The sequence below is a fragment of the Thamnophis elegans genome, chromosome 2, assembly GCF_009769535.1.
Source record: "Thamnophis elegans isolate rThaEle1 chromosome 2, rThaEle1.pri, whole genome shotgun sequence".
NCBI classification, from domain to species: domain Eukaryota; kingdom Metazoa; phylum Chordata; class Lepidosauria; order Squamata; family Colubridae; genus Thamnophis; species Thamnophis elegans.
Window position 1 is genome coordinate 171,723,305 of NC_045542.1, and position 25,237 is coordinate 171,748,541.

The 25,237-nt window shown below is 45.3% G+C and overlaps 3 protein-coding genes across 3 annotated transcripts; all 3 read right to left on the reverse strand.

Annotated features, from left to right (window-relative positions):
- Positions 1–3,238: 3,238 nt before the first annotated feature.
- On the reverse strand, positions 3,239–10,395 carry LOC116503354 (zinc finger protein 345-like). Its single transcript, XM_032209721.1, has 4 exons — positions 9,995–10,395; positions 9,086–9,229; positions 7,530–7,656; positions 3,239–5,456 (listed from the first exon to the last, which is right to left on the reverse strand). Exons 1-4 carry the CDS (start codon positions 10,079–10,081, stop codon positions 3,541–3,543), a joined length of 2,274 nt encoding a protein of 757 aa, XP_032065612.1. The 5' UTR covers positions 10,082–10,395; the 3' UTR covers positions 3,239–3,540.
- A 2,821-nt stretch (positions 10,396–13,216) lies between these two features.
- LOC116503364 (zinc finger protein 883-like) lies at positions 13,217–20,695 on the reverse strand. Its single transcript, XM_032209733.1, has 4 exons — positions 20,584–20,695; positions 18,589–18,732; positions 17,184–17,310; positions 13,217–15,452 (listed from the first exon to the last, which is right to left on the reverse strand). Exons 2-4 carry the CDS (start codon positions 18,730–18,732, stop codon positions 13,609–13,611), a joined length of 2,115 nt encoding a protein of 704 aa, XP_032065624.1. The 5' UTR covers positions 20,584–20,695; the 3' UTR covers positions 13,217–13,608.
- Positions 20,696–22,407: 1,712 nt separating this feature from the next.
- Positions 22,408–24,751, reverse strand: LOC116503426 (zinc finger protein 572-like). Its single transcript, XM_032209832.1, has one exon. The coding sequence runs from the start codon at positions 23,520–23,522 to the stop codon at positions 22,848–22,850; it is 675 nt and encodes a 224-aa protein (XP_032065723.1). The 5' UTR covers positions 23,523–24,751; the 3' UTR covers positions 22,408–22,847.
- Positions 24,752–25,237: the final 486 nt, after the last annotated feature.

Genomic DNA, 25,237 nt, shown 5'->3' on the forward strand with positions numbered 1-25,237 from the left:
AGTGACTTAGGGCCACTGTTCACACTTACAACCGCACATGATCGAAGCACAGGCACTTGGCCACTGACTCATATTTATGATGGTTGCTGCAGTCAGTGTCCCGAGGTCATGGGGTTCTCTTTTTGTGACCTTCCGGCAAATGAAAAATCCGCAGGGGAAGCCGGACTCATTGAACAACCAGGTTACTAATTTAACAAGTGTGCTGATTCACTTAACGACGGTGGCGAAGGAAGTTGTTAAAATGGTAAAGTAAAACTTATTTGACAAATGCCTCACTTGGCAACAGAATTTTTTTGGGTTCAGCTGTGGTCGTAAGTCGAGGACTGCCTGCAATCCCTATCGCGCATGATGCGTTACATTCGGAAGGGAGGAAGCTGGCTGGGGAATTCTGGGAGTCGAAGTCCACAGGACTTAAAGTCGCCAAGGTTAAGAAACACTGCGCTACAGGGTGCTGGAGGTTTGAAGAGCAGATGGATGCCACGCAGATTTGAGAAGGAATCGCTGGGAGTGGAATGGGAACTATTGTCTGGCTCTCAAATAACCCTCCTCCTCGCTACAGGTAGTCCTCGACTTACAACAGCTCACTTAGAGATTGTTCGAAGTTATACCAGCACTGGAAGAAGTGACTGCTGACCCTTTTTCACACGTAACGACCGTTGTGGCATCCCCTTGGTCACCTGATTTACATCTGGATGCTTGCCAACTGGTTCATATTGATGACCGTTGCAGTGTCCCGGGGTCAACAGGAAAGCCGGATTTGCTTAACCACCGGGTTACTAATTTTAACAACTACAGTGGTTTCACTCAACAAACGTGGCGAGAAAGGTCACATAATGGGGCAAAACAACAAATGTCTTACTTAGCAACATCAATTCTGGGCTCAACTGTCGTCATGGGTCGTAGGGCTACCTGTGTTCTTAAAGTCATTGCAGGGCTCTCTCACTGGAGACTGGAATCCTTGAAGGTGAATCTAAGGTTAGAAGTGGATTCTTCTAGACTCACTGAGGATTTTGTCTTGCGATCGGACCAACCCAGTCTGATCCATGGACCGGCATCGGGCTGCAGCATACGAGAAACCGGGCCATACAAAAAAGCAATGGCTCATCCATGGGATGCAGGCAACATGGAAAACCACGTCCCCTCCGATCCACTGAAAAACCTCTCTTCATGGAACTGGTCCCTGGTGCTCAAAAGTTTCGGGGCCTCTAGACTAGAAGATCAAGGATGCTCCGAACTTTAGGATTCCATGATGGAGAAATTCTTGCTTATGACTATCTTATTATGCCCCTGCTAAGAAATAGCAATCGCTGTTATAGCAATAGACGTATATACTGCTTCACAGCCCTCTCTAAGCGGTTTTACAGAGTCAGCCTATTGCCCCCAACAATCTGGGTCCTCATTTTATTGATCTCGGAAGGATGGAAAGCTGAGTTAACTTTTAACCTGATGAGAGTCGAACTGCCAAATTGCAGTCAGCAGAAGTAGCCTGCAGTATCGGCATTCTAACCACTGATCCATTGCCCCAAACTGAGTTACACCCAATAAATGGTGGGTTTCAAATTTTTTTAGAACCTCTTCTGTAGGTGCGGCCAGGGTTGTGGGAGTGGCTTGCCAGCCATGTGACTGGGTGGGAGTGGCTTGCCGGCCATGTGACTGGGTGGGTGTGGGCAACTTGTAAAATGTGCTGAAACTCACTTAACAACACCCTTGCTTAGCAACCAAAATGTTGGCTCAGAAACTCTGGCATTTGAAGCACACAAGTCTTAAAGCTGTCAAGTTACAAGACCCTTGCACCCCTAATCCTTTAGAGAAAAAAACCCAGGGGTGTTCAAACTTGACAACTTTAAGACTTGTGGACTTCAACTCCCAGAATTCCTCCTCCAGTCATGTTGGCTCAGGAACTCTGGGAGTGAAGTGTGCAAGTCTTAAAGCTGTCAGGTTACAAGACCCTAGCACCCCTAACCCTCTAGGAAACAAATCCCAGGGGTATTCAAACTTGACAGCTTTAAGACTTGTGGACTTCAACTCCCAGAATTCCTTCTCTTGCTCTTCATCTTGATGATGTGCAGACGGGCAGTGGGGAGGGAGCTGGAACCGGTTCTAGATGGCACTGTAGATTTTTGGAACCTCTTCTATAGAAGAGGTTAGAACTGGCAGGAACCCACCCTGGCACCCAATGGAAAAAGGAGTTAGTTGCACATTTCACCTTGTGTGTTTGATACTTGTGTGACAAGGTTATTCTCTTGCGTTCAGCTCCAATCTGCATCAAAGCAACAGTGCTATCAAGCTTAATTTAGCACCTTGGGTGGGGATCAAAGGGGCTTTAAAACCTCAGTCTGATGGGGATGCCTGGAACCTCCTCTGCCCCTCCCACTCTATCCCAGGGCTACCAGAGGGGTATCACCCCTACCACCTTCCCTTAAACTCTCAGAGCAGTTAGTTTTATAATGTCATAGTCCCTTAAGTAAACATTTCCCATGATTTGCACATTGTGATAATCCACAATACTTTCAGAGACACCTTAACTAGAAACTGGAGATCTCTATAGTGTTGCTGTAACTTATTAATAATGTATAGAATAAATTGGACATTTGATACAGAAACTGCTGGTAATTGAAGACTTCTCGGCTATCCTTCTGTATTTCACCACTTATATTGAAATTTGTCCCTCTTTTTCACTGTTTTATATTTTTATACCTTTATTCATATGGACATTTTTTTTCTTTGTATGTACAACCAAAAATGAAGAAATAAATGAATTTAAACATTTAGGTCTTGAGTTACATATCAAAAATTGAGTGGCAAAAGAGATAAAATACTATGAAGCAATAGAATATTTACAGCTTGTTTATTTCTTGTAGACATTTCATTACCATACTAGGTAAGTATCATCAGTGCAATTTCGTAATGAAACACGTGCAACGAAACAACCAAGCTCAGAGAGCACCAAGGACCTCTGCATACCAGGAACTGCTCAATACAATCATAAACTAAAAAGTGTTTCTGATTTTTTCCTTCTTTTGGCCAAATCTAGAGAGCAACGGGTTTTCCGATAGATCTTTTTTTTAATTAGCCCCTTTTCTGAATATCTCTTGCCAACTTTTGATTATTCAGCCTGAACATTCCTGAGACAGGATTCCCATTTGGGCCTCTTTCAATCTTTTCTCCTTTTTCAAGCATTTCTTTTCAAACAGGGATCTCCAACCTCGTCCATTTTAAGACTTGTGGAGTTCAACTCCCAGAATTCCCCCGTCAGCATGGCTGACTGAGGAATTCTGGGAGTTGAAATTCACAAGAGGTTGGAGACCTCTGATTTAACATCTTTTCTTTGCCAATTCTACTTCAGTGATGGTCCTGAAAGGTTTCTCCACCATCCAGACATTCCTCCCAGCAGAAAGCTTTTTCTGGAAAATAAGGGCGAAATTCTTTCTCAATCTCTCCCTGAAACTCTCTGCATTTTTATGGTTCTCCCACATGGATTCCTTTAGGCCAGATAGGGCTACTCTTCCAACTGAACATTTTACCACAGACCACATATTTCTAAGTTTTTTTCCTTTTGGAAGAGAAAACAGTTGGAATAAAGCTCCCAAGTTGTGATTTTTCTTTTTTGTGGGTCTGTTCGTGTTGAGAAAGGTGATTTTTCTGGCTGAAGCTTTTTTCACATGCCACACATTTGTAGGGTTTCTCTCCCGTGTGTATTCTTTTGTGTTTGATAAGATTTGCATTCTGAGTGAAGCTCTTTCCGCACTCCAAGCATTTGTACGGTTTTTCTCCAGTGTGGATCCTTTTGTGACGAATAAAGTCACTGTCCTTACGGAAGCTCTTTCCGCACTCCGGACAGTTATATGGTTTCTCCCCTGTATGGATTCTTAGATGGATTTTAAGATTTGAACATCTACTAAAAGCCTTTTCACACTTCAAGCATTTATACGGTTTCTCTCCAGTATGGATTTGTTGATGGTATCTGAGGACAAATTTATAAGAAAATCTCTTTCCACAGTCTGTGCATTGATACGGCTTCTCTCCCGTGTGTTTTCTTTTATGAGATGTAAGGCAACTCCTTTTATTAAAACCCTTTCCGCATTCCAGACATTTATATGGTTTCTCCCCCGTATGAATCTTTTTATGGCAACTAAAGTCACTGCTGCAACTGAAACACTTCCCGCATTGCTCGCACTTGTACGGCTTCTCCCCCGTATGAATCCTTTTGTGCTGTAGGAGTTTATAGTTCTGACTGAAGCTCTTTCCGCACTCCAGGCATGCGTATGGTTTCTCTCCTGTATGAATGGCTTTGTGTTGGAAAAGAGTGCTATTCTGACTGAAGCCTTTCCCACATTCCAAGCACTGGTAGGGCCTTTCCCCCGTGTGAATGGTTTTATGTTGTAAGAGGCTACTTTTCAGATGGAAAGTCTTTCCACACTCCAAGCACTGGTAGGGTTTCTCCCCGCTGTGAATTCTTCGGTGTTTCGCAAGGTGAGAGTCTTGCCTGAAGCTCTTTCCACACTCTATACATTTGTATGGTTTTTCTCCTGTGTGGATCTTTTTGTGGTAATCAAGGACACCGATGTCGTGGAAGCTCTTCCCACACTCTGTACATAGATACGGTTTCTCCTCCGTGTGTCTTCTTTCATGCTTCAGAAGGCTGGAACGTCCACTGAACTTCTTCCCACACTGCAGGCAGGTGTATGGTTTCTCCCCTGTGTGGGTTCGTTGATGTCTCGTAAGGTGACCGCTCTGATTGAAACTTTTCCCGCACAGCAGGCATATGTATGGCTTCTCCCCCGTATGGATCCTTTTGTGGGTGACAAGGTTGGTTCTCTCAGCAAAAGTCTTTCCACAATCCAGGCACTGATAGGGTTTCTCCCCCGTGTGGATCCTTTCATGTATAGTAAGGTTACCTCTCTGAGTGAATGTCTTTTCACACTGAAGACATTTGTAGGGTTTCTCCTTTGGAGGAATTTGGGGAGGTAAAAGCAGCAATCGTTTCTTACTGAAATCCATTCCACGTCCGTATGATTTCCCCTCTTTATGGGAAACTATATGATTGCTGAAATTAAAATTTTTCCCAGAATTTATAAACGCGTATGGTGTCTCTTGGATGTACGATGGGCGATGTAAAGCAAGGTAGGAGGTAGAGCTGATACTTTGCCCATCCTCTTGATATTCATATTGTTCTTCTTCAGTCTGGGTTGCATAATATTTAGTGAAACCAGAGTTCTCTTCGTCTCCTTTGCCGCATCTGAGATATTTTCCCTTTTCTTCTCCTTGGTGAACTTCCTGGGCTGGGAGATAAAGGCCTTTACTGTATCCAGAGGATTCCTTCCCTCCATTCACTTTACAGCTTTTCTTACTCCCTTGTGATGGTTCTTGACCAACAACCGTGCCTTCTTCAGATTTGATCATTCGGAATACGATTATGCTGGGCTCCTTGTAGTACTCATGCTCCAGCCCACAAGCTGATTCAAAGAAAATGAGAAATAAAAAGTTAATCATTGCATACATGACAGAAAAACAGTGCACCCGTTCCTTGACTTACGACTCTAATTGAGTCCGGAATAAATATCATAGCTTGTGGTGGTCATTAAACGGATTACCACGTGATGTGCTTTGCAGCATTTGTTAAACAAATGTGGCAATTGTTAATCAAATTGGTTTGCTCCTATGGACATTCCTGCCCAGGAATCAGAAGTAAACACCCGAAACCAGCAAAAAATACCAAATGTTCTAGTCATGTGACTGTGTGGGATGTTGCAGATAGCTGTAAATACAAGCTTGTTGCCAAGGGCCCAAAATGCTATCAAGTGACCTGCAGGTTAGGAGTTGGCAGCCATGGAGGTGGGTGGACATAGATCAGAAATTCAGAAACAGTTCATTTATTCTTTACGGTAGATGTATGATAAAGCAAAGAAATATTGGCGTAGGATACATATCTTAATACAGAAAATTCTTAAAGTGAATATAAAGAGAAAACCAGAGACTTTTCTTTTTAGTTTAACGGAAAAAGATCTGGAAAACAAATTCGGAGGTCTGATGTTATATATGTTGAAGGCAGCAAGATTACTCTAAGCACAGAAATGGAAGGGCACCTTGATCCCCACAATGGATGCATAGCTGCAAAAATTAAGAGTTAGCAGAGATGGCTGGATCGACTGCTTTGATCAAAGAAAAATAAATATATACTTTTATTTCTACCTGGAAATTGTTTCTGGACTTTGTGCTTGAAAAAAAATGAAAACTTTGATTCTGGGTTTTACCGATGAGTTAGATTTGTTGCTATAGAAATGGACATTAAGCTATTTTGTAAAAATAAAAAGTTGAGGTTTGATGTAAGTGCCTTATTCTTCTGCACCAAAGGGAGTTGGAAGTCCATGCCTTTTTTTTCCTTTTCCCCCTTTTCTTTCCCTCCCTTTTCCCTTTCCCTATTTCCCCTACTATTTACTTTGCATTTTCTTTGTATGCTATATTATTAACTAATAGAAAACGGTTTAAAAGGAAACTAGAAAAACAGGTCATAATTAGCTCTGAGGAAGTCCACTGTAACTTCAAATGGTGACTAAGCAGGGAGTCAGTTAAGCAAGAATGACCTTTAATATTGCATATCGAAGATTCTGCTGGTTTCATCTGGCTAGAAGAAACCAAACTTTCATTTAGTTATAGTTCTTGCTGAACCAATAAAGTGGCACGCAAAGCCCTCTCTGCGGGCACGTCAGCTGCCGCCCTGCCCTAATTCCACTGCGCGTGTGTGTGTGCCTCCTGCTGGCAAGCTGGACTTCAGGTCTCTGCTGCGCATGCACGGGGCACATGACTGGGACACAGCCACACATGCATGGGGAGCAGGGCACATGTTCAGGGAGCGCTCGCATTGCATTTTGTGGATTTGCACACATGTGCACACCCCCCCCCCCCCCCCGAGTGATGGGTTCCTACCAGTTCGGATCAGTTCGGCCGAAGAGGTAGTGGAACCAGCAGCGACCCAGGCCTGCCACGCCCCCAAACATCTTGTTTTTTGCTTCTGCACGTGCACAGAGCAATTTGTATTGCACTGTGCATGCGTGTATGGCATGCCTACAAGCGAACCGGCAGTAGTGCAAGCACTGAAGGAAAATAATGCCAGTTGTTCTCAGCTTTACATGGGGTTTACAAATGATTTACTCAGGGTCAAATCAGGGCCTTTTGACTAAACATGCTAGTATGAGAACTGTCACTGGTTCTTAAGCAACCTAGAAAAGTGGGTGTTTGTAAGCAACAAATGTCAGAGACATTCAGAGCAGTATCTTCCTTTCCTGAATGGTTTTAGAGTGTTTCCTCTTGAATCAAACCAAACATCTTCACTTAAAGAATATCCTCAAACATTTAGATGAAAAAGAATCCTATGCAGTATCTACAGTATCAAATATATTTATATATTTGTTTTGGTCTTAGAAAAGTCCCAGAATGTCCTTCTCCTAACTGGAAGTTGCTTTCTGAGCATTCATGGCAACCAAAGATTTCCCACAAATACCAGAATCCAGAGCAAAACAGGTCCTTACCCAGAGCGGCTACATTCCTAGAATTTTCCAGCATGACTTCCTCGTGCAAGGCTCTCTGGCTGGGATCCAGCAGCGCCCACTCCTCCTCCGTGAAATACACAGCCACCTCCTCAAAGGTTACCGAGCTCTGAAAGTCAAAGGATATGTTCCTCAGCAGAAGTCCCAGGAAGTTTCCTTCCAGATTTCCAATTTGAGTTTTGCAAGAGAGAAAATGCTCCTCTTCTGACATGACATACTACCAGTGGTAGTATTATAGTAGCTTTTCTAAAGATTCACTTTGGAAGTGTTCACAAGTGCACAAGGATGGAATTAAAATATGCATGTTGAGGTAACAACATAGCCATCCCAGAGAGATTTTCTTTAGATCAAAATGGAACCCTAAATTTGAGGGAAAATGTAACTCCCAAAAAGCCAATGCAATCCTAAATTAACAGAGGGATTCAGTCAAGATCACATGAGATACTAATACTATTCTATAAAGGCTTAGTAAGACCACTCCTAGAATACTACATCCAGTTTGATCACCACACTATAAAAAAGATGTTGAGATTCTAGAAAAAGTGCAGAGAAGAGCAATAAAGATGATTAGGGGTTTCGAGGCTAAAACATATGACGAACGGTTGCAAGATCTGAGCACGGTTATTCTAGTGAAGAGAAGGACCAGGGGAGACATGATAGCATCTTTCAATATTTGAGGGGCTGCCACAGAGAGGAGGCGGTCAACCCATTTTTCAAAGCACCTGTAGGCCAAACAAGGAATAATGGATGGAAACTGATCAAGGAGAGATTCAACCTAGAAATAAGGAGAAATTTTCTGACAGTGACAAAAATCAACCAATGGTACAGAGGTTATGGGAGCTTCATCACTAGAAGAAGAGACTGGACATCCACTTGTCAGAAATGGTGTAGGGTCTCCTGCTTGTGCAGGGGGGGTTGGACTAGATGACCTACAAGGTCTCTTCCAACTATTCTGTTCTGTTCTGTTCTACCTGCCTGGTTGGAATTAATTCCTGGCAAAATTCATCTCAAAGAAAGACTTAAAAGGTCTACTAAGAAAGACTTAAAAGGTCTACTAAGAAAGACTTAAAAGGTCTACTAAGCACGTGTGTTTTTATCTCCTTTTGCAATAATTTTACTTCTTCGATTATTTTGATGGGTTTAAGTACACCTACTAATGTGTTTATAAAGGTGAATAAACAAAGGACCCAATTCCTCTTCTTGCACATCCCTAAGATGAGAAACCATAGCATAGAGTCGCTCACTGATATGGGTGTTTGTATGTCTAAGTGCGATATATAAACATAATAAAAATAAAATAACATTCCTCTTAGGTACAATACTGTAACCTGTTGCGTAACCTGCATTCATAAGAACCTTAAATACTCAATTGATCCCATAAATGAGTTCGATTTCTCCAAATGTTGCATGTCAACAAGCAACTTGAACACAGGACCAAGCCGCTAAATCTTGATCACATTACTTGATTACAATCTGCATTCAGTCTCATGAAAAAACAGATCCCCAAACGTTTCCCAGCTCTGATGAAATTTCCCTACCTGAGTGGTCACTGATCTACCACAAAGAGGATTTTCATTCTCCTCAGAGTTATTCCTTCCCAATAACTGCTCCATAGAAGGACGGGAGAGAGTTTCTCTTCCTTCGGGAGGTACCAAGACCATCTGCTTCAAGGGATCCTGCATCTGAAATTAACAGCCGGAATCACAGAAGAACAAAAGTTAAAACAATTGAGCATTGGAAGAAGAGGATCCTTTTCTGCCTCCAAAGCTGGATCACTTTATATCCCTGGGTGGAGATGCAAACTGCCCATGGGATTCTTTGGGGTTATTCCACCTGGAGAATAATCTGAAAGGGGAAATAGCACATTGGGTTTGAAAGCGGAGGGAAACCAAAGTCTCTTCCATGGTTAATGCCTGCATTTGTGTCTTCAAAACTGGACGGGGTTATATCCATAGTTGGAGATGTGAATTCCCTTGGGATTCCCTTCTTTCTCCTGTGGAATATCTAGACTGGGAAACAGGACTCTCGGACTGAAAGTGGAGGGAAACTTGAAAGCTGGATTTTGAAGTTTGCTTTTAAATCAAACTCCCCCCCCTCCCTCTCTTCTTGATTTTAAGGTATTTCTGTAAGGGTCTGATGGTTGAACAGGGGTTTGGACTAGATGACCTCCAAGGTCCCTTCCAACTCTGTTCTGTGATTCTTCTATCGTTACAACTTGCATTTGGGTCTCCAAAGCTGGGCTGTATTATAACCAGAGTTGGGGATGGGAATTCCCTTCTTGCTGTGGGATAAACTGGACGGGGAAACAGGACTCTGGGACTGAAAGGGGAGGGAAACCAATGTCTCTTCTATTGCTACCTGCCCACCTGCATTTGAAGCGGACCACTAGTTAAAGGAAACCACGCCACGAGGAGATCCTCCGAGGGGGGGGGTAGGGATCAGCTTACCTGCAGCCTCCGTTCCTGGGCACGAGGAGGGCTGAGCGGGAAGCCTCCGGCCAGGACCGCCGCAGCCCGGGAGCAGCTCTCCGCCATCTCCGGGGGCAGCCCGGCTAGGACCCGCTCGGGGATCCTCCTCCTCCTCTCGAGCCAGCCGGGGGCGAAGCTCCTGCAGGCGGCTGCAGAGCGCCCGGGGCCCCGCCGACGCCCGGCAGCGTAAAGCAGCGGAAGCTCTCGGCCTCGGCTTCGCTGCCGATTCCCCTCCCCGCCTTCCTACCCGAGAAAAGCGGGATCTCGCTTCGTCCCGTTCTGGATTCGGGGAAAGCGCAGCTGCCATTCACTCCGGGTCTCCGCCTAAGGGAAACCTGGGACTAGGGGCGAGAGAGTCCTTCCTAGAGCGTCGACCCTCCCTCTCCTGCCCTCCTTTGAAATGTCCCCGGAGGCCGCCCCCTCCCTCCCTCCCTCCCTCCCCCTTTCCTGCACAAGGCGACGGCTGTCAAAGCTCTCTCGCGCATGCTCCGTCCCACTCCCAAGGGAGGAAGCTAATGAGCTGTGTGTGTGTGTGTGTGATTTCTGCGGCTTTGGAAGAAGCTCAAGCAGCCTCTGGGGAGGGGATCAGCATAGGACTAGAGCTTGGAGGTCTTCTAGTCCAGTGGTCTCCAATCTTGGCAACTTTAAGACCTGTGGACTTCAACTCCCAGAGTTCCTCAGCCAGCTTTGCTGGCTGAGGAACTCTGGGAGTTGAAGTCCACAAGTCTTAAAGTTGCCAAGATTGGAGACCACAGTTCTAGTCCACCCCAATCCCTCCCCCCCCCCACCACCACAAGCAGGGGAACCTTTCAGAGAGGTAGCTGTCCAGTCTCTTCTTCAAAACTGGATTCCAGTTGTGCTCCAAGGAGGGAGCTGTTGTCATGCTGTCTAATTTCCCTCCTCTGACTTACAAGTTTTGTTTAGTGGCCGTTCAAAGTTACAACGGCACTGCAAAATGTGATTGATGACCCTTTTCCAGTTACACCCCCCCCCCACCCCCCCCCGTGATTAAAATTTGGATGTTTGGCAACCTGTTCATACTGATGGCTGTTGTGGTGTCCCAGGATCCCTTTTGCGACTTTCTGACAAGCAAAGTTCAGTTTTGGTCGCCACGATGAAGAAAAGATGTGGAGACTCTGGAAAGAGTGCAGAGAAGAGTAACAAAGAGGATTGGAGGACTGGAGAGTAAAACATATGAAGAACGGTTGCAGGAACTGGGTATGTCTAGTTTAACAGAAAGAAGGACTAGGGGAGACATGATAGCAGTCTTCCAATATCTCAGGGGTTGCCACAAAGAAGAGGGAGTCAAACTATTCTCCAAGGCACCTGAGGGTAGAACAAGAAGCAATGGGTGGAAACTAATCAAGGAGAGAAGCAACTTAGAACTGAGGAGAAATTTCCTGAAAGTGAGAACAATTAATCAGTAGAACAACTTGCCTCCAGAAGTTGTGAATGCCCCAACACTGGAAGTCTTTAAGATGTTGGATAGCCATTTGTCTGAAATGGTATAGGGTTTCCTGCCTAAGCAGGGGGTTGGACTAGAAGACCTCCAAGGTCCCTTCCAACTCTGCTATTGTATTGTATTGTATGAAGTCAAGTGGGAAGCCAGATTCACTGAACAACTGGGACACTCACTTATCATCTGCGGTGATTCACTTAACAGCTGTGGGAAGAAAGTTTATGAAATGGGGCAAAACTCATCACTTATGGGCTCCATTGTGGTCGTAAGTCGAGGACTATCTGTATTCTTAAGCTGTGATGGGGGCTCCCTCATTGGAGGTTTGGGATCCACAATTGGACAGGAATTTGTCTGGCCTGCCAAAGGATTCCTATCCCGTGCTGGGATCCCACTAGGAAACCTCCAAGGCACCTCCCAATCTTAGGAATCCATAGTGGAGATGGGCTATTTCTTTGGATTTCCTTCTTACTAAACAAAATCTTATTAATTTTGTTCTCATCTTAGAACTGATCACATAGCAACCGTTTGAATCAGAGGTGGGTTCCTACCAGTTCGCACCTATTCGGTGGAACCGGTTCGTCAAATCTACCGAACTGGTTAGAAGAGGTTTCACCAGTGGACCCGGAAAACAGGCCACACCTATAGAAGAGGTTCCAAAATTTTTTGAAATCCACCACTGACACACACACACACACAAATACACACACAGACTCACACAGAGAGAGAAAGAAAAAGAGAAAGAAAGGAAGAAATAAATAAAAAAGAAAAAAGAAAGAAAAAGTGAGAGATGAAATAAAAAAAGGAAAAAGGGACAGACACAAAAGGAAGGAGAGGGGGAGAGAGAGAGAGAGAGAGAGAGAGAGAGAGAGAGAGAACACATGGGCGGCAAGCCACTCCCACCAGGTCACATGGCCAGCAAGCCACTCCCACAAAGGATGCCACACCCACAGAATAGGTTCAAAAATTTTTGAAAACCCACCACTGGTTTGAACCTATGATGGATGTCCCTGGGGATACTTATACTCCTGTTCCAACAGACAAATATACCCCCAGTCACATGATCACATTGGGTGCTCGGCAGCCAACCCACATTTATCGCTGTTTGCAGCATGTTGTAGTCATGTGACTGCATTTTACGTTTTTGCCAGAAAGCAACTTCTACTTTTCAGTAAAACTAAACCATAGCAAAGTGTCGACTCACTTAAGGACCACTGCAAAAAAGAAAAAAAAAAGGTACAAATGGGTGTACTTCCAAAAGAACTAAAGCTTTTTCCCCAAATAAGGAGTTATTTATTATCACCCCATTCCTAAGAGGTCCGTAAAAGGGGCATGCATAAGCGCACCAGCATCCCTACTGTCCCCATTTACTTGTATTCATTTCTTTCGTTCCTGTCCATGTTTATATTTATACCTGCTATCTTGTACATGTTTGACAAACTAATAAATAGAAATACACTTCTTTCAGTCTCGGGCTTTGACCAGATGGGAAACGATGGCAAACAAACTTCGTCATTTCATGAGTTATGGATAGAAATATCTTATTTACGCCTAGAGATTGATAAGAAAAAAAGAGGAAAAATTATCTATACTTTTACAAAAGATACATCCCTAGAAAGTCGCATGTTCCAAGAGAAAGGGGGAAAAAAAAACCTCATTCCATATAGATTCTTCAATAATTAAATTAAGAGACAACTCTAGTCAAATTTTTGAATAATTGTCTAAAATAAGCTTGTGGAGATGAGGAAGTTGGTATTAGCCTTTATTAAGGTTGGAGTCCATTGAGATATTTGTGTATCCGTCAGTTTCACACTATTATCACAACATTTTTAATCCGTGCAGCACATCCAAACTCGTATTGCTGTGGGTTTAGGGTCAGTCCTGGAGTTTGTACATATGCGAGGTGTTTCTCCCAAAATAAGATCTCTTATGGAAAAATAAGGGTCTAAATTCAAAGGGAGATTTGAATCTTTTCTCAGAGTGGGCATTTTTATTCTCACACATGGTTTCTTTTAGGCCTGATCATGTTACTCCTCTGATTGAACATTTTTCCACGGTACACATATTTATATTATCCCCCCCCCACCCCCCATGGTCCTTTTTTCATGGGAAAAGGTTTAGAAGGAAAGCTTGGGTCTTACGGTTTTTCTCGTATGTGGATTCTTTCGTGTTGTGAAAGGTGATTGGTCTGGTTGAAGCTTTTCCCGCAATCTGCGCATTTGTAAGGCTTCTCTCCCGTGTGGATTCTTTTGTGCTTGACAAGGTTCGCGTTCTGTGTGAAGCTCTTTCCGCATTCTGTGCACTTATACGGTTTTTCTCCTGTGTGGATCCTTTTATGGCAAAGGAAATTACTGTATTTACAGAAGCTCTTTCCACAGTCCGTGCACCTGTAGGGTTTCTCCCCCGTGTGGATTCTGACGTGGATTCTGAGACCTGAATGTCCACCGAATTTCTTTCCGCATATCAAGCATATATATGGTTTCTCCCCAGTGTGGGTTCGTTGGTGTCTTGTGAGGCAATCCCTATAGGAAAACCTCTTTCCGCACTCTGTGCATTTATATGGCTTCTCTCCTGTGTGTTTTCTTCGATGTGATGTAAGCCGACTGCTTTTATTAAAACCCTTTCCACACTCCAGGCAGGTATATGGTTTCTCTCCTGTGTGAATCCTTTTATGACAAATAAAGTCACTGCTGCAACTGAAACTCCTTCCACACTCCTTGCACTGGTATGGCTTCTCCCCTGTGTGAATCCGTTGGTGTTGCAAAAGTTTATAGTTCTGATTGAAGCATTTCCCACACTCCGCACATTTATAGGGATTTTCTCCCGTGTGAATTTTCTTATGCTGCAAAAGGCTACCATTGTGACCGAACCGTTTCCCACATATAACGCACCGGTACGGTTTTTCTCCTGTGTGAATCCTTTTATGGCAAATAAATTGACTGCTCTGATTGAAACTCTTTCCACATTCCGGGCACGTGTAGGGTTTCTCCCCAGTGTGAATTCGTTTATGTTGCAAAAGGTTGCTTTTCTGACTGAAACTCTTCCCACACTCCAAGCACCGGTAGGGTTTCTCTCCTGTATGGATCCTCTTGTGTTCCACAAGGTGACAGTTTCGCCTGAAGTTCTTCCCGCACTCCAGGCATTTGAATGGCTTTTCTCCTGTGTGGATCCTCATGTGGCACAGCAGGACACTGTTGTCCCGGAAGCTCTTTCCACACTCCGTACATATGTATGGTTTCTCCTCTGTGTGGCTCATGTGCTTCACCAGATTCGAACGTCCACTGAACTGCCTTCCACACTGCAAGCACGTGTACGGTTTCTCCCCCGTGTGGGATCGCTGGTGTCTCGTAAGGTGACCGCTTTGACTGAATCTTCGCCCACATACCAGGCATACGTATGGCTTCTCCCCTGTGTGTGTCCGTTCATGTATGATCAAGTTTCCTCTCTGAGCAAATGTCTTTTCACACCTCAGACATTCATATGGTTTCTCCCTCGGGGAAATTTTTGGGGGTAAAATAAGTAATTGTTTCCTACTGAAATCCACTCCACACTCATATGGTTTCTCCTCTTTATGGGAAATTATATGGCCGCTGAAAGTGAAATTCTCCCCATAATTTATAACTGCATATGGTGTCTCTTGGCTGTACGATGGGCGAGGTAGGGCAAGGTAGGAGGTAGAGCTGATACTTTGCCCATCCTCTTGATATTCATATTGTTCTTCTTCAGTCTGGGTTGCATAATATTTAGTGAAACCAGAGTTCTCTTCGTCTCCTTTGCCACATCTGAGATATATTCCCTTTTCTTCTCCTTGGTGAACTTCCTGGGTTGGGAGAGAGAGGACGTCATTGGATGCCGGAGATTCCTCCCCTCCGCTCACTTTACAGATTTTCTTAATCCTTTGGGATGGTTCTTGACCAACAAGCATGTCTACTTCAGACTTGATCATTTGCTCCCTGTAGTTCTCGTGCTCTTGTCCATAAGCTGATTTGAAGAAAGCAAAAGCCACAAAAAGAAAAAGAAAAAAACAAGTCTTATAAATTGTTCATGAACAAAAAGCGCTGCAAGCATTGTTTCTCGCATAAACAAAATTTTGCTGGTCTCGTCTATGTATTCCTAGAACACTATAAATTTATGATTTCCTTTAAAAGCCATGTGAATGCTGAGAAGATGCTAAACTGCCAATGCAGGCAGTATCACTGCAGAAATATGAATTTCAATTGCTTGTGTAGTTGCTGTGTAATGGTTTGTAGTACGAACTGGATTCACCGCTACTTACATTCTTGAAATCGTATCAGGCTTCTCTAACAGCAGTCTATGCAACTATCTTGGGCTGAAGCACTCAAAGGGGGGAACCCCCCCCCACTTATTTTCAACCTTGCGGGAAGTTTAAAAATGATTTACTCAGAACCAAAAGAAAGGCCCTCTGACTTAACTGCCAATATGAAAAATTCTCATCGATTTTCAGACAACCTAAGAAATTGGAGGGCTGTAAAGAACAGATGTCAGGGACATTTGGCTCAGTACCTTCCTCTCCTGAAGCTGTTCACCGTGTTTCCCCGAAAATACGACATGGCCTGATAATAAGGCCATGCCACATTTTTCTAGTGGGCAAAAATATAAGCCCTCCCCTGCAAATAAGTCCCCTGGACAACCCCCACACCCACCTCCGGCCAGGCAGAGTGCCGCTCACCAGCCTAGCAGTATCCCGAAGGTGCCAAGCCATTCACAGCGCCATTCACTGACCTACGGGTATCGCCAAGCCACGGGAGTGCCTGTTCACCGCCACGTGGCTCCCGCGGCTTGGCGCCTTCAAAATGCCAGTGAATGGGGCTCTGCATGGATGGAGAGGGGGGTTGCGCGAGCAGCTGTTCAACTCTCGCTCACGCACCTCCCAGCCTCACAATGCCCTGACCCAGCTCTCCCTGCAGAGCCAGGGCACCTCCACTGCCACTGCCACCACCGCCATCCCAGCATGGCTTTTCCAGCAGCTTCCAAACTGAGTCTTCCAGCAGTGGCCGCTCTGGGCATACGCTCTATGGTTGTGGGCCAGCTGCCAGCAGAGCGTTCAACCATAGAGCGTACAACTCTTTTGTGGGTAAAAAGAAAACAAGACCCTGTCTTATTTTCGGGGAAATACGGTAGGTTACCTGCTCTACAATCAGATCAGAGAGAAACTACACTCTTCACTAAAGAACTTCCTCAAACACTCAAATAATAAAGGCCCCATAAAGCAGGGGTCTCTAAACTGTGGTCTGTGGCCCACTACTGGACCGCGGGCTAATCGCCACTGGCCTGCATGAGAAGACGACCCACTTGTATGAACCTTGTCCTGGATCCACTCGTGCAAGTGTCCTCATGGACACTCATAGCCCCACTTGTGTGAGCCTTGTTGCGGATGCCCCACTCATGCTCATGTTGATGCAAACATCGTATGCGCTCATGCATGCAAACAGAGAAACACATGTGCTTGCCCCTCCCACAAAATCATCCCATCCTCTCTTACCCCCCCACCCCCGCCCCCAATTCCAGGTTGCCAATCCGGTAAGGTTGAGGGAACTGTGCAATAAAGTATCTCTAGTATCAACTTCTACGTACATTTATTTTCATCTTAGAAATAAAAAGGCCCAGAATGCCCTTCTTCTGGCTGAAAGGTGCCATCTCACGGCAACAATTTCCACCATTATTTGAACCCAGAGCAAAGTGGAGCCTTACCCAGAGCGGCCACACTCCTAAAATTCTCCAGCATGACTTCCCCATGTAAGGCTCTCTGGCTGGGATCCAGCAGCGCCCACTCATCCTCCGTGAAATACACAGCCACCTCCTCGAAGGACACTGAATCCTGAAAGTCAAATGAAACATTCTTTAATAGAGACTCCAAAATGTTCTCTCCCAGACTTTCCAACATCCTAAAAATGAGTTTTGCAAGAGAGAAAAGCTCTTCTTTCGGACATGATACTAGGTTTTATGGCTGCCTTTCCAAAGATTTCATATTTCATATGTGCCACTTAATTTGGAATTTATATTCCAAATTCCAATTGGAATTTAAATTCCAATAATTTGGAATTTAACGTTAATGCTGTTCTCTTGCTATAAATAGATGTCTTTGGTTGTTTTGTGAGTAATCCCAACTAATATATTAATAACTAGCTGATAACCCGGCGCTACCCGGTATTTATTTCTCCAAGCCTCCTTCCATGAACGTCTCCACAATTTCTAATGTTGGATTTTCCCCCATACCACAGGGAGCTCCCTTATGGAGTACTGTGAAGCCGTTACCATGGCAACTCCACAGCGCTCCAAATATCTTCCAAAATTAAATCAGAGTCCAAGGCAAAGTATTCCTCAAAGTTCCAATTTATTAAGAGAGGCATGTTGGCCCATCTGTGGAAAACCTGAATCTGAAAGCTTCCTGGGTTTCCCACCCAGTTGAAATTTCATGATCTTCCCCCCTCCCCACCACGGACCCACAAGTCCGTCACATGGTCCAATCTTCCACTGCCATGTTGACAGTTCCACCCATCCAGTTCCGGTCAGGTTCAGAGGTACAGAGACAAAAGATGACCTTGGTTTCTAAAAAGGAATTTTTTATTTTGACAACAACACATTCTACTCCTTACTATTCCTCCTCCCAATTCCCCACTAATGAAACAGCATCGTAAAATAAGACAGAGTGTGGCAGGCCAAAGATCCTAAAAGGAACCGGCTGCAGGCCTGACATGCTGTACAGTTGAAGCCATTTTAAGGCAGTACAGTAGAAGCCGTTTTAAGACACAACATGCCGTATACAGAACACACACCCCGAGGGGTGTCTTACCACTCTCCCCCCTGAGTATTTTTTTCCAGAGAGTAAGTCATCTGTGTAGTGATTCCTCTTCTTGCACATGCCTAACATTGCGAGGCATTTGTTTTAAGGCACAAAACCCCCACAAACATGCAAGTGATTCTATAAATATATTCAGCTTCTAATATGTTGCGCTTCAACAGTGAACTTGGAAACAGTGAACTTGGAAACCATGCCAATGAATCCTGATCTCAACACTTGACCTCCTTATCATGATCTGCATTGAGTTTCATGACAGAACCAGATCCCGAAATGTTTCCCTGTTAGGTTCCCCACCTGAGCTGTTGCTGATCCATGACAACGAGGATTTTGATCCTCCTCAGAGATGCTTCCCCAGAGCTGCTTCATAGAGGAGGGATGAGAGAGAGCTTCTCTTCCTTCAGGAGTTACCAAGACTGATTGCTTCAGAAGCTCCTGCATCTGAAATCAACAGCCGGGATCACAGAAAAATAATTAGATTAAAACAACTGAACATAGGATGAAGGGGATTCTTCTCTCTCTCCCCCACCCCAACTGGAGCATGTTATATAGCAATAGCACTTAAGGCTTATATACCGCTTCACAGTGCTTTACAGCCCTCTCTAAGCTGTTTACAGAGTCGCTATATTGCCGCCACAATCTGAGTCCTCATTTTGCTGAACTCGGAAGGACGGAAGGCTGAGTCACACCTTATATTCATAGTTAGAGATGCAAATTCCCTTAGGATATTTCTCCATGTTGTGGAATAATCTGGATGGGGGAAAAACATCACTCTGGGACTGAAAATCATGTGATGCCACAATGGTTATTAAGTGTGAAAAATAGTCGAAGTCACTTTTTCCCCACTGCCGTTGTCACTTTGAATGGTCACTAAAGGAACTGTTGTTAAGTCGAGGGCTACCTATAATCTGGATGGGGAAAGAGGGAATTCTGGGACTGCAACTGGCGGGAAACCAGAGCGTCTTCTATTGATAGGACCTGCCTTTGAGCTGGGCAAGGGAACTGGATCTTCCTCCCAGGAGGGGATACCTGCTTCCCCTCCTGGACTGGAGGAGAGCTTAGCAGGAAGCCCGAGTTACAACTTGCATTTGGATATCCAAAGCTGGACGGGGTTTTATCTATAGTTGGAGATGGGAAATTCCCTATTAGTCTTCTCATCGTTCCTATCACCCATCTCCTCCCACGTATGACTGCAGGATGATAACTTTATTGCTGGTATCCTTACGATTGATATTGTTACTGTTTCCTGATTGCTTATTTGTACCCCGTGACAAGTACTATAAGTACTGTACCTTATGATTCTTGATGAATGTATCTTTTATGTACACCAGGGATAGTCAACCTTTTTATACCTACCGTCCACTTTTGTATCTCTGTTAGCAGTAAAAATTTTCTAACCGCCCACCGGTTCCACAATAATGGTGATTTATAAAGTAGGGAAGTAACTTTACTTTATAAAATTTATAAAGCAGAGTTACAGCAAACCCCTACCGCCCACCATGAAAGCTGGAACGCCCACTAGTGGGTGGTAGGGACCAGGTTGACTACCACTGATGCACACTGAGAGGTTATGCATCAAAGACAAATTCGTTGTGTGTCATATCACACTTGGCTAATAAAGAATTCTACTTCTACTTCTATTCTTCCTGTGGAATAAACTGGATGGGGAAACAGGACTCTGGGACTGAAAGGGAAGGGAAAACAAAGTCTCTTCTATTGCTACCTGCCACCTGCATTTGAGGTGGAGGACAAGTTAAAGGAAACCACGCCACGAGGAGATCATCCCGGGAGGGAATATCCCCCTCACCTGCCTCCCCTCCTGGGCCGGAGGAGAGCTGAACGGGGAGACCCCGGCCAGGGCCGCCGCCACCCGGGAGCAGCTCTCCGCCCGGCCCTCCTGCAGCCACCCACCCACCCACCCATCTCCGGGGGCAGCCCGGCCAGGATCCGCTCCGGAACCCCCCACCCCCGCTCCTCCTTCATCCCCGGGAGCTCGGCTGCTCTTCCTCCTCCTCCTCCTCTCGGGGCTTCAGCGAGCTGGGGGCGAAGCTGCTGCAGAGCGCCCGGGGCCCCGCCGACGCCCGGCAGCCCAAAGCAACGGAAGGCTCCTCGGGGAGGCTCTGACTCCGGCCCGGCGCTCCTCCTTCTCCTGGGGCTCAACGGCGCTGTTGCCGACCTCCTTCTCCTCCTCCTCCTCCTTCCATCGGGATGCCCCGCCGCGCCTCTAGCCCGCTCCTCTCCTCCCCTGCCCGGCCAGACTCCGGACGCCCAGCCGCTCCGCTGCAGATTCACCTTCCCCGCCTCCTCCTCCTCCTCCTCCTCCCCCGGGAAAAGCGAGATCGCGCTTCCCAGCGATCCGGAGAAATGCAGGTGCTACCGATTCCCGGGAATCCGCTCACGGGGAAACGCCTCCCCCCCCCTGCACTCCTCCGGGAGGCTGGTGCTACGGGTGAGAGAGAACTCCTTCCTAGAGAGGCACGGCTCCTCCGGCCTCTCTCTCCCCCCTCTTGATCCTCCCCTTTAAACATGTCCTCGAAGGCTCCCCCTTCCCCCCCCCACCTCCTTTCCCGCAGGAGCCCCCTGCTTGTCAAAGATCCCTCTTGCGCATGCTCCGTCTCACTCCTGCTCATGCTGGGTTTTTGATTCTGCGGGCTCCTTTCTGGTCTTTGGAAAGAGGAGGGGAGCCAAGGTGGCGCAGTGGTTAGAGTGCAGTACTGCAGCCATTTCAGCTGACTGTTATCTGCAGTTCGGCGGTTCAAATCTCACCGGCTCAGGGTCGACTCAACCTTCCATCCTTCCGAGGTGGGTAAAATGAGGACCCAGACTGTGGGGGCGATAGGCTGACTCTGTAAATTGCTTAGAGAGGGCTGAAAGCCCTATGAAGCGGTATATAAGTCTAACTGCTATTCCCCCCCCCCCCCCAGTACAGCCAGCAATAGCGGTAGCACTTAAGACTTACGGTATATACCACTTCACAGTGCTTTCACAGCCCTCTCTAAGCAGTTTTACAGAGTCAGCCTATCGCCCCCCAACAATCTGGGTCCTCGTTTTACCCACCTGGGAAGGACAGAAGGCTGAGTCAACCTTGAGCCTGGTGGGGTTCGAACTGCCGAACTGCAGCTAGCAGTTAGCTGAAGTAGCCTGTAGTACTGCGGTCTAGCCACTGTGCCACCTCGGCTAGTCCTCGACTTATGACCATAATGGAGCCCAACATTCCCTCGGCCAAGTCAGATGTTTCTTTGCGACCCGTTTTGCTACCTTTCACACCACAATTAAGCGAATCATTGCAGTTGATAAAATTAGTACCACGGTTGTTAAGTGAATCTGGCTCCCCATTGACTTTGCTCGTCGGGAGGTTGTAAGAGGGGACCACATGACCTTGGGATGCAGCAACGGTCTTAAGTATGAAGCAGTTGCCAAGCATCTTTCATTTTGATCACGGGGGAGGTTGTAACTTTGAAAAATGGTCGTAAGTCACATTCAGTGAATGGTCATTAAGTGAACTGCTGTTGGTCGAGGACTACCTGCATTTGAGTCTTTGGGCTCCTTACAGATCTTTTAAAAGTCAGGATCCCCAGTACAGCTAGTCCTCAACTTACGACCACAAGGGAGGCCAACGTTCCTACGGCTAAGTGAAACATTTGTTAAGCAAGAGGGGCAAAAGAGAAGAAGAGCCCCCAAAACTAGACAAGGCATATCAAACCACAACTGGGCAAGAGCCACCGGTATCACAAACTTACGGCGTGGCTTTGACCAAATGGACGGGATGGCAAATAAACCCTATCGTTTAATGAGTTATAGATAGATAGAAGCATCTCACTTATGCTAGGAGATTCAGGATACCAAAAAGAAGGAAAACCATCTACACTTTAAAAAAAAGATAACAGCCCCAGAAAATAGCATGTTGATTCCAACTCTGTTAATCTGTTCATTGATAATCTCTGTTAGCCTTCTTCATGTTAGACCTTCATTCATGGTATTTTCCCATTGCCAAGATTGGCAACGTTGCCAAGATTGGCAACGTTGCCAAGACAATCTCAATCTTACATGGGAAAAGACCCGAATATAACAAGACCAGCGTACCTACACCCATGAAAATCTACGAAAACACACAAACACAAACTTGTTTTCATAGATTTTCACAGGTGTAGGTATGCTGATGTTTGGGCATCCCAACATCTGCAGCACGGCAAGAGATAAGATCTTTTTCTTTCATAAACTTCTGTTTTGTCGTTTGCAGGGAAACAGAAACTCATGAAAGAAACGCCATAGAGATCTGTCCTGGGGTGATGGGCAAGTCATGTTTAAGTGTCTTTAGGGCCAGTCCTGATAGTCAAGAGTTTGTACGTACTTGAGGTGTTCCTCCCAAAATAAAATCTTTTATGGGAAATAAGGGCCTAAATCCAAAGGGCCATTTGAATCTTTTCTCACTCAGGGCATTTTTAAGGTTGGTCAATGTGATTTCCTTTAGTCTATTCTTCCAATTGAATATTTCTGCACAGACCCCATATTTCTATAGTTTTCCCACACAAGGGTCCCATTTTTAGAAGAAAACATTAGAGAGAAAAGCTTCCGAGTTTTGGTTTCTCTGTGGTTGTGGATTTGTGTTGTGAAAGACGATTTGACTGGTTTTTCCCATTGTTGGCACATTTATATGGTTTTTCTCCCACATGGATTCTTTTGTGTTTGATAAGGTTCGCGTTCTGAGTGAAGCTTTTTCCGCACTCTGGGCATTTGTACGGTTTTTCTCCTGTGTGGACCATTTTGTGCCGAGTGAAATTACTGTACTTCCGGAAGCTGTTCCCACATTCGACACACCCGTAGGGTTTCTCCCCCGTGTGGATCCTTTCGTGGCTTCTGTGCTCAGCTCGTCCACTAAATGTCTTTCCACACATCAGGGATGCATATGGCTTCTCCCCAGTGTGGGTGCGTTGGTGTCTCATCAGGCCGTCCTTATAGGAAAACTTCTTTCCACATTCTGTGCATTTATATGGCTTCTTTCCGGTGTGTTTCCTTTTATGAGATGCAAGGCGACTGCTACAATTAAAGTCCTTTCTGCATTCTAAGCATTTATACAGCTTCTCCCACGTGTGAATTCTTTTATGGCAAATAAAAGAATTGCTGCAACTGAAGCTCTTCCCACATTCCCTGCACGTATACGGTTTCTCCCCCATGTGGGATCGTTGGTGTGTTTTAAGGTGACCACTCTGACCAAATCCTCTTCCACACATAGGGCACACATATAGTTTCTCCCCTGTGTGGGTTCATGTACGACAAGGTTACTTCTCTTGAGTGAACGTCTTTTCATACCTCAGACACTTATAAGGTTTCTTCTCCCTTGGGGGATTTTTTGGGGGGAAAGTAAGTAACTGTTTCACATTGAAATCCACTCCACGATCGTATGGCTTCCCTTCTTTGTGGGAAATTAGGCGTCTGCTGAAACGGAAATTTCCCTCACAATTTATAAATGCACATGGTATCTCTTTGGTGTATGATGGGCGATGTAAGGCAAGGTAGGAGGCAGAGCTAATACTTTGCCCATCCTCTTGATATTCATATTGTTTCTCTTCGGTCTGGGTTGTACAATATTGAATGAAATCACAGTTTTCTTTGTCTCCTTTGCCACATCTGAAATATTCTCCCTTTTCTTCTCCTTGGTGAACTTCCTGGGTTTGGAGGCCACAGACCCCACTAGGATAAGAAGACCTCTTCCCTCCGTTTCTTATGCAACTTTTCATACCCTTTTGAAGTGCGTCTTGATGTTCAAACATCCTTTCTTCGGACATGATCATTTGTAATAGTGCTATCCTACGGTTCTCGCTGTTCTCCTGAAAAAGAAAAGAAAATTAATCTCAATAATTGTTCATGAATGAAAAGTACTGCAGATGTTAGTATCTGTATATGGAAATTTTTACTGATTTCCTGTTCGTGTGCGTAAGAAAAGAAACATTTACTTTATTTACAGTTCTGGCTGAGACATTTATATTCTTTTAACTCTTCCCCACTTTAATTTCAAGAGGAATTTCTGTCTTTTCTTTTCTTTTTTGCCTGAAACGCCAAGAGCAGTGGGGAGGGGAATGTGTGTTTTTGTTTTATTTTTATAGTTTTCTTAAGTATGATGTACACTGAAGATGGCATTTAATTTCATTGTACGAGGTGCAATGACAATACAGTAAAGAGGGCACTCAGGGGCAAAACCCAACTGCTCTCCCATCCCAGTTAGCCACTGGGACTCAGACAGGCCAAGCAGCAGGGCCAAACATCTTCTAGAACTCCTTGGGATCCACCACTTTCCTGGAGCAGACAGATCTAAAAAAAATCTAGGATCTCGGTGGCTGGAGGTGATGCCGGAGAAAGGTGATAAATCTACCAGGAAATGGTCCGACAAAGACGGAAGAAAGTGAAAAACCAGATTACCTTGCCACAGCTCAGGTAGAAAAATCAGGTAAGGCCACTACAGCTAGATCTTGAATTTGATTTTGATTTGATTTTTTGATTTTATTAATATTTGTAGGCCGCCCTTTTCCCTGAGGGGACTCAGGGCGGCTCACATAAAATCAGGGAGGGGGAATACAAACATTGACATAGAGACATATAATAAAATAATAAGCAACATACATTCATCATTCGGGAGGGGCGGTTATCCTTGTCCCCAGGCCTGACGGGCTAGCCAGTTCTTAAGGGCTGTGCGGAAGGCCTGGACGGTGGAGAGGGTACGAATCTCCACGGGGAGCTCGTTCCAAAGGGTCGGGGCTACTACTGAGAAGGCCCTCCTCCTTGTAGTTGCCAGCTGGCACTGGCTGGCCGATGGAATACGGAGGAGGCCTAGTCTATGAGATCTAATTGGTCGCAGGGAGGTGATTGGCAGAAGGCGGTCTCTCAAGTATCCAGATCCACTACCATGCAGGGCTTTATGGGTGACTAATAACACCTTGAAGCGCATCCG

Excerpts from the sequence above, each read along its gene's own strand:
- LOC116503354 (XM_032209721.1), bottom strand. The coding sequence starts at position 10,081 with ATGGCGGAGAGCTGCTCCCGGGCTGCGGCGGTCCTGGCCGGAGGCTTC. Across the intron at positions 9,230-9,994 it reads CCCAGGAACGGAGGCTGCAG|ATGCAGGATCCCTTGAAGCA; the intron begins GTAAGCTGATCC and ends TGTTAATTTCAG. Across the intron at positions 5,457-7,529 it reads TAGGAATGTAGCCGCTCTGG|CTTGTGGGCTGGAGCATGAG; the intron begins GTAAGGACCTGT and ends TCTTTGAATCAG.
- LOC116503364 (XM_032209733.1), bottom strand. The coding sequence starts at position 18,732 with ATGCAGGAGCTTCTGAAGCAATCAGTCTTGGTAACTCCTGAAGGAAGA. Across the intron at positions 17,311-18,588 it reads ATGGATCAGCAACAGCTCAG|GATTCAGTGTCCTTCGAGGA; the intron begins GTGGGGAACCTA and ends TTTGACTTTCAG. Across the intron at positions 15,453-17,183 it reads TAGGAGTGTGGCCGCTCTGG|CTTATGGACAAGAGCACGAG; the intron begins GTAAGGCTCCAC and ends TCTTCAAATCAG.
- LOC116503426 (XM_032209832.1), bottom strand. The coding sequence starts at position 23,522 with ATGTGTGGAAGAGGATTTGGTCAGAGTGGTCACCTTAAAACACACCAA.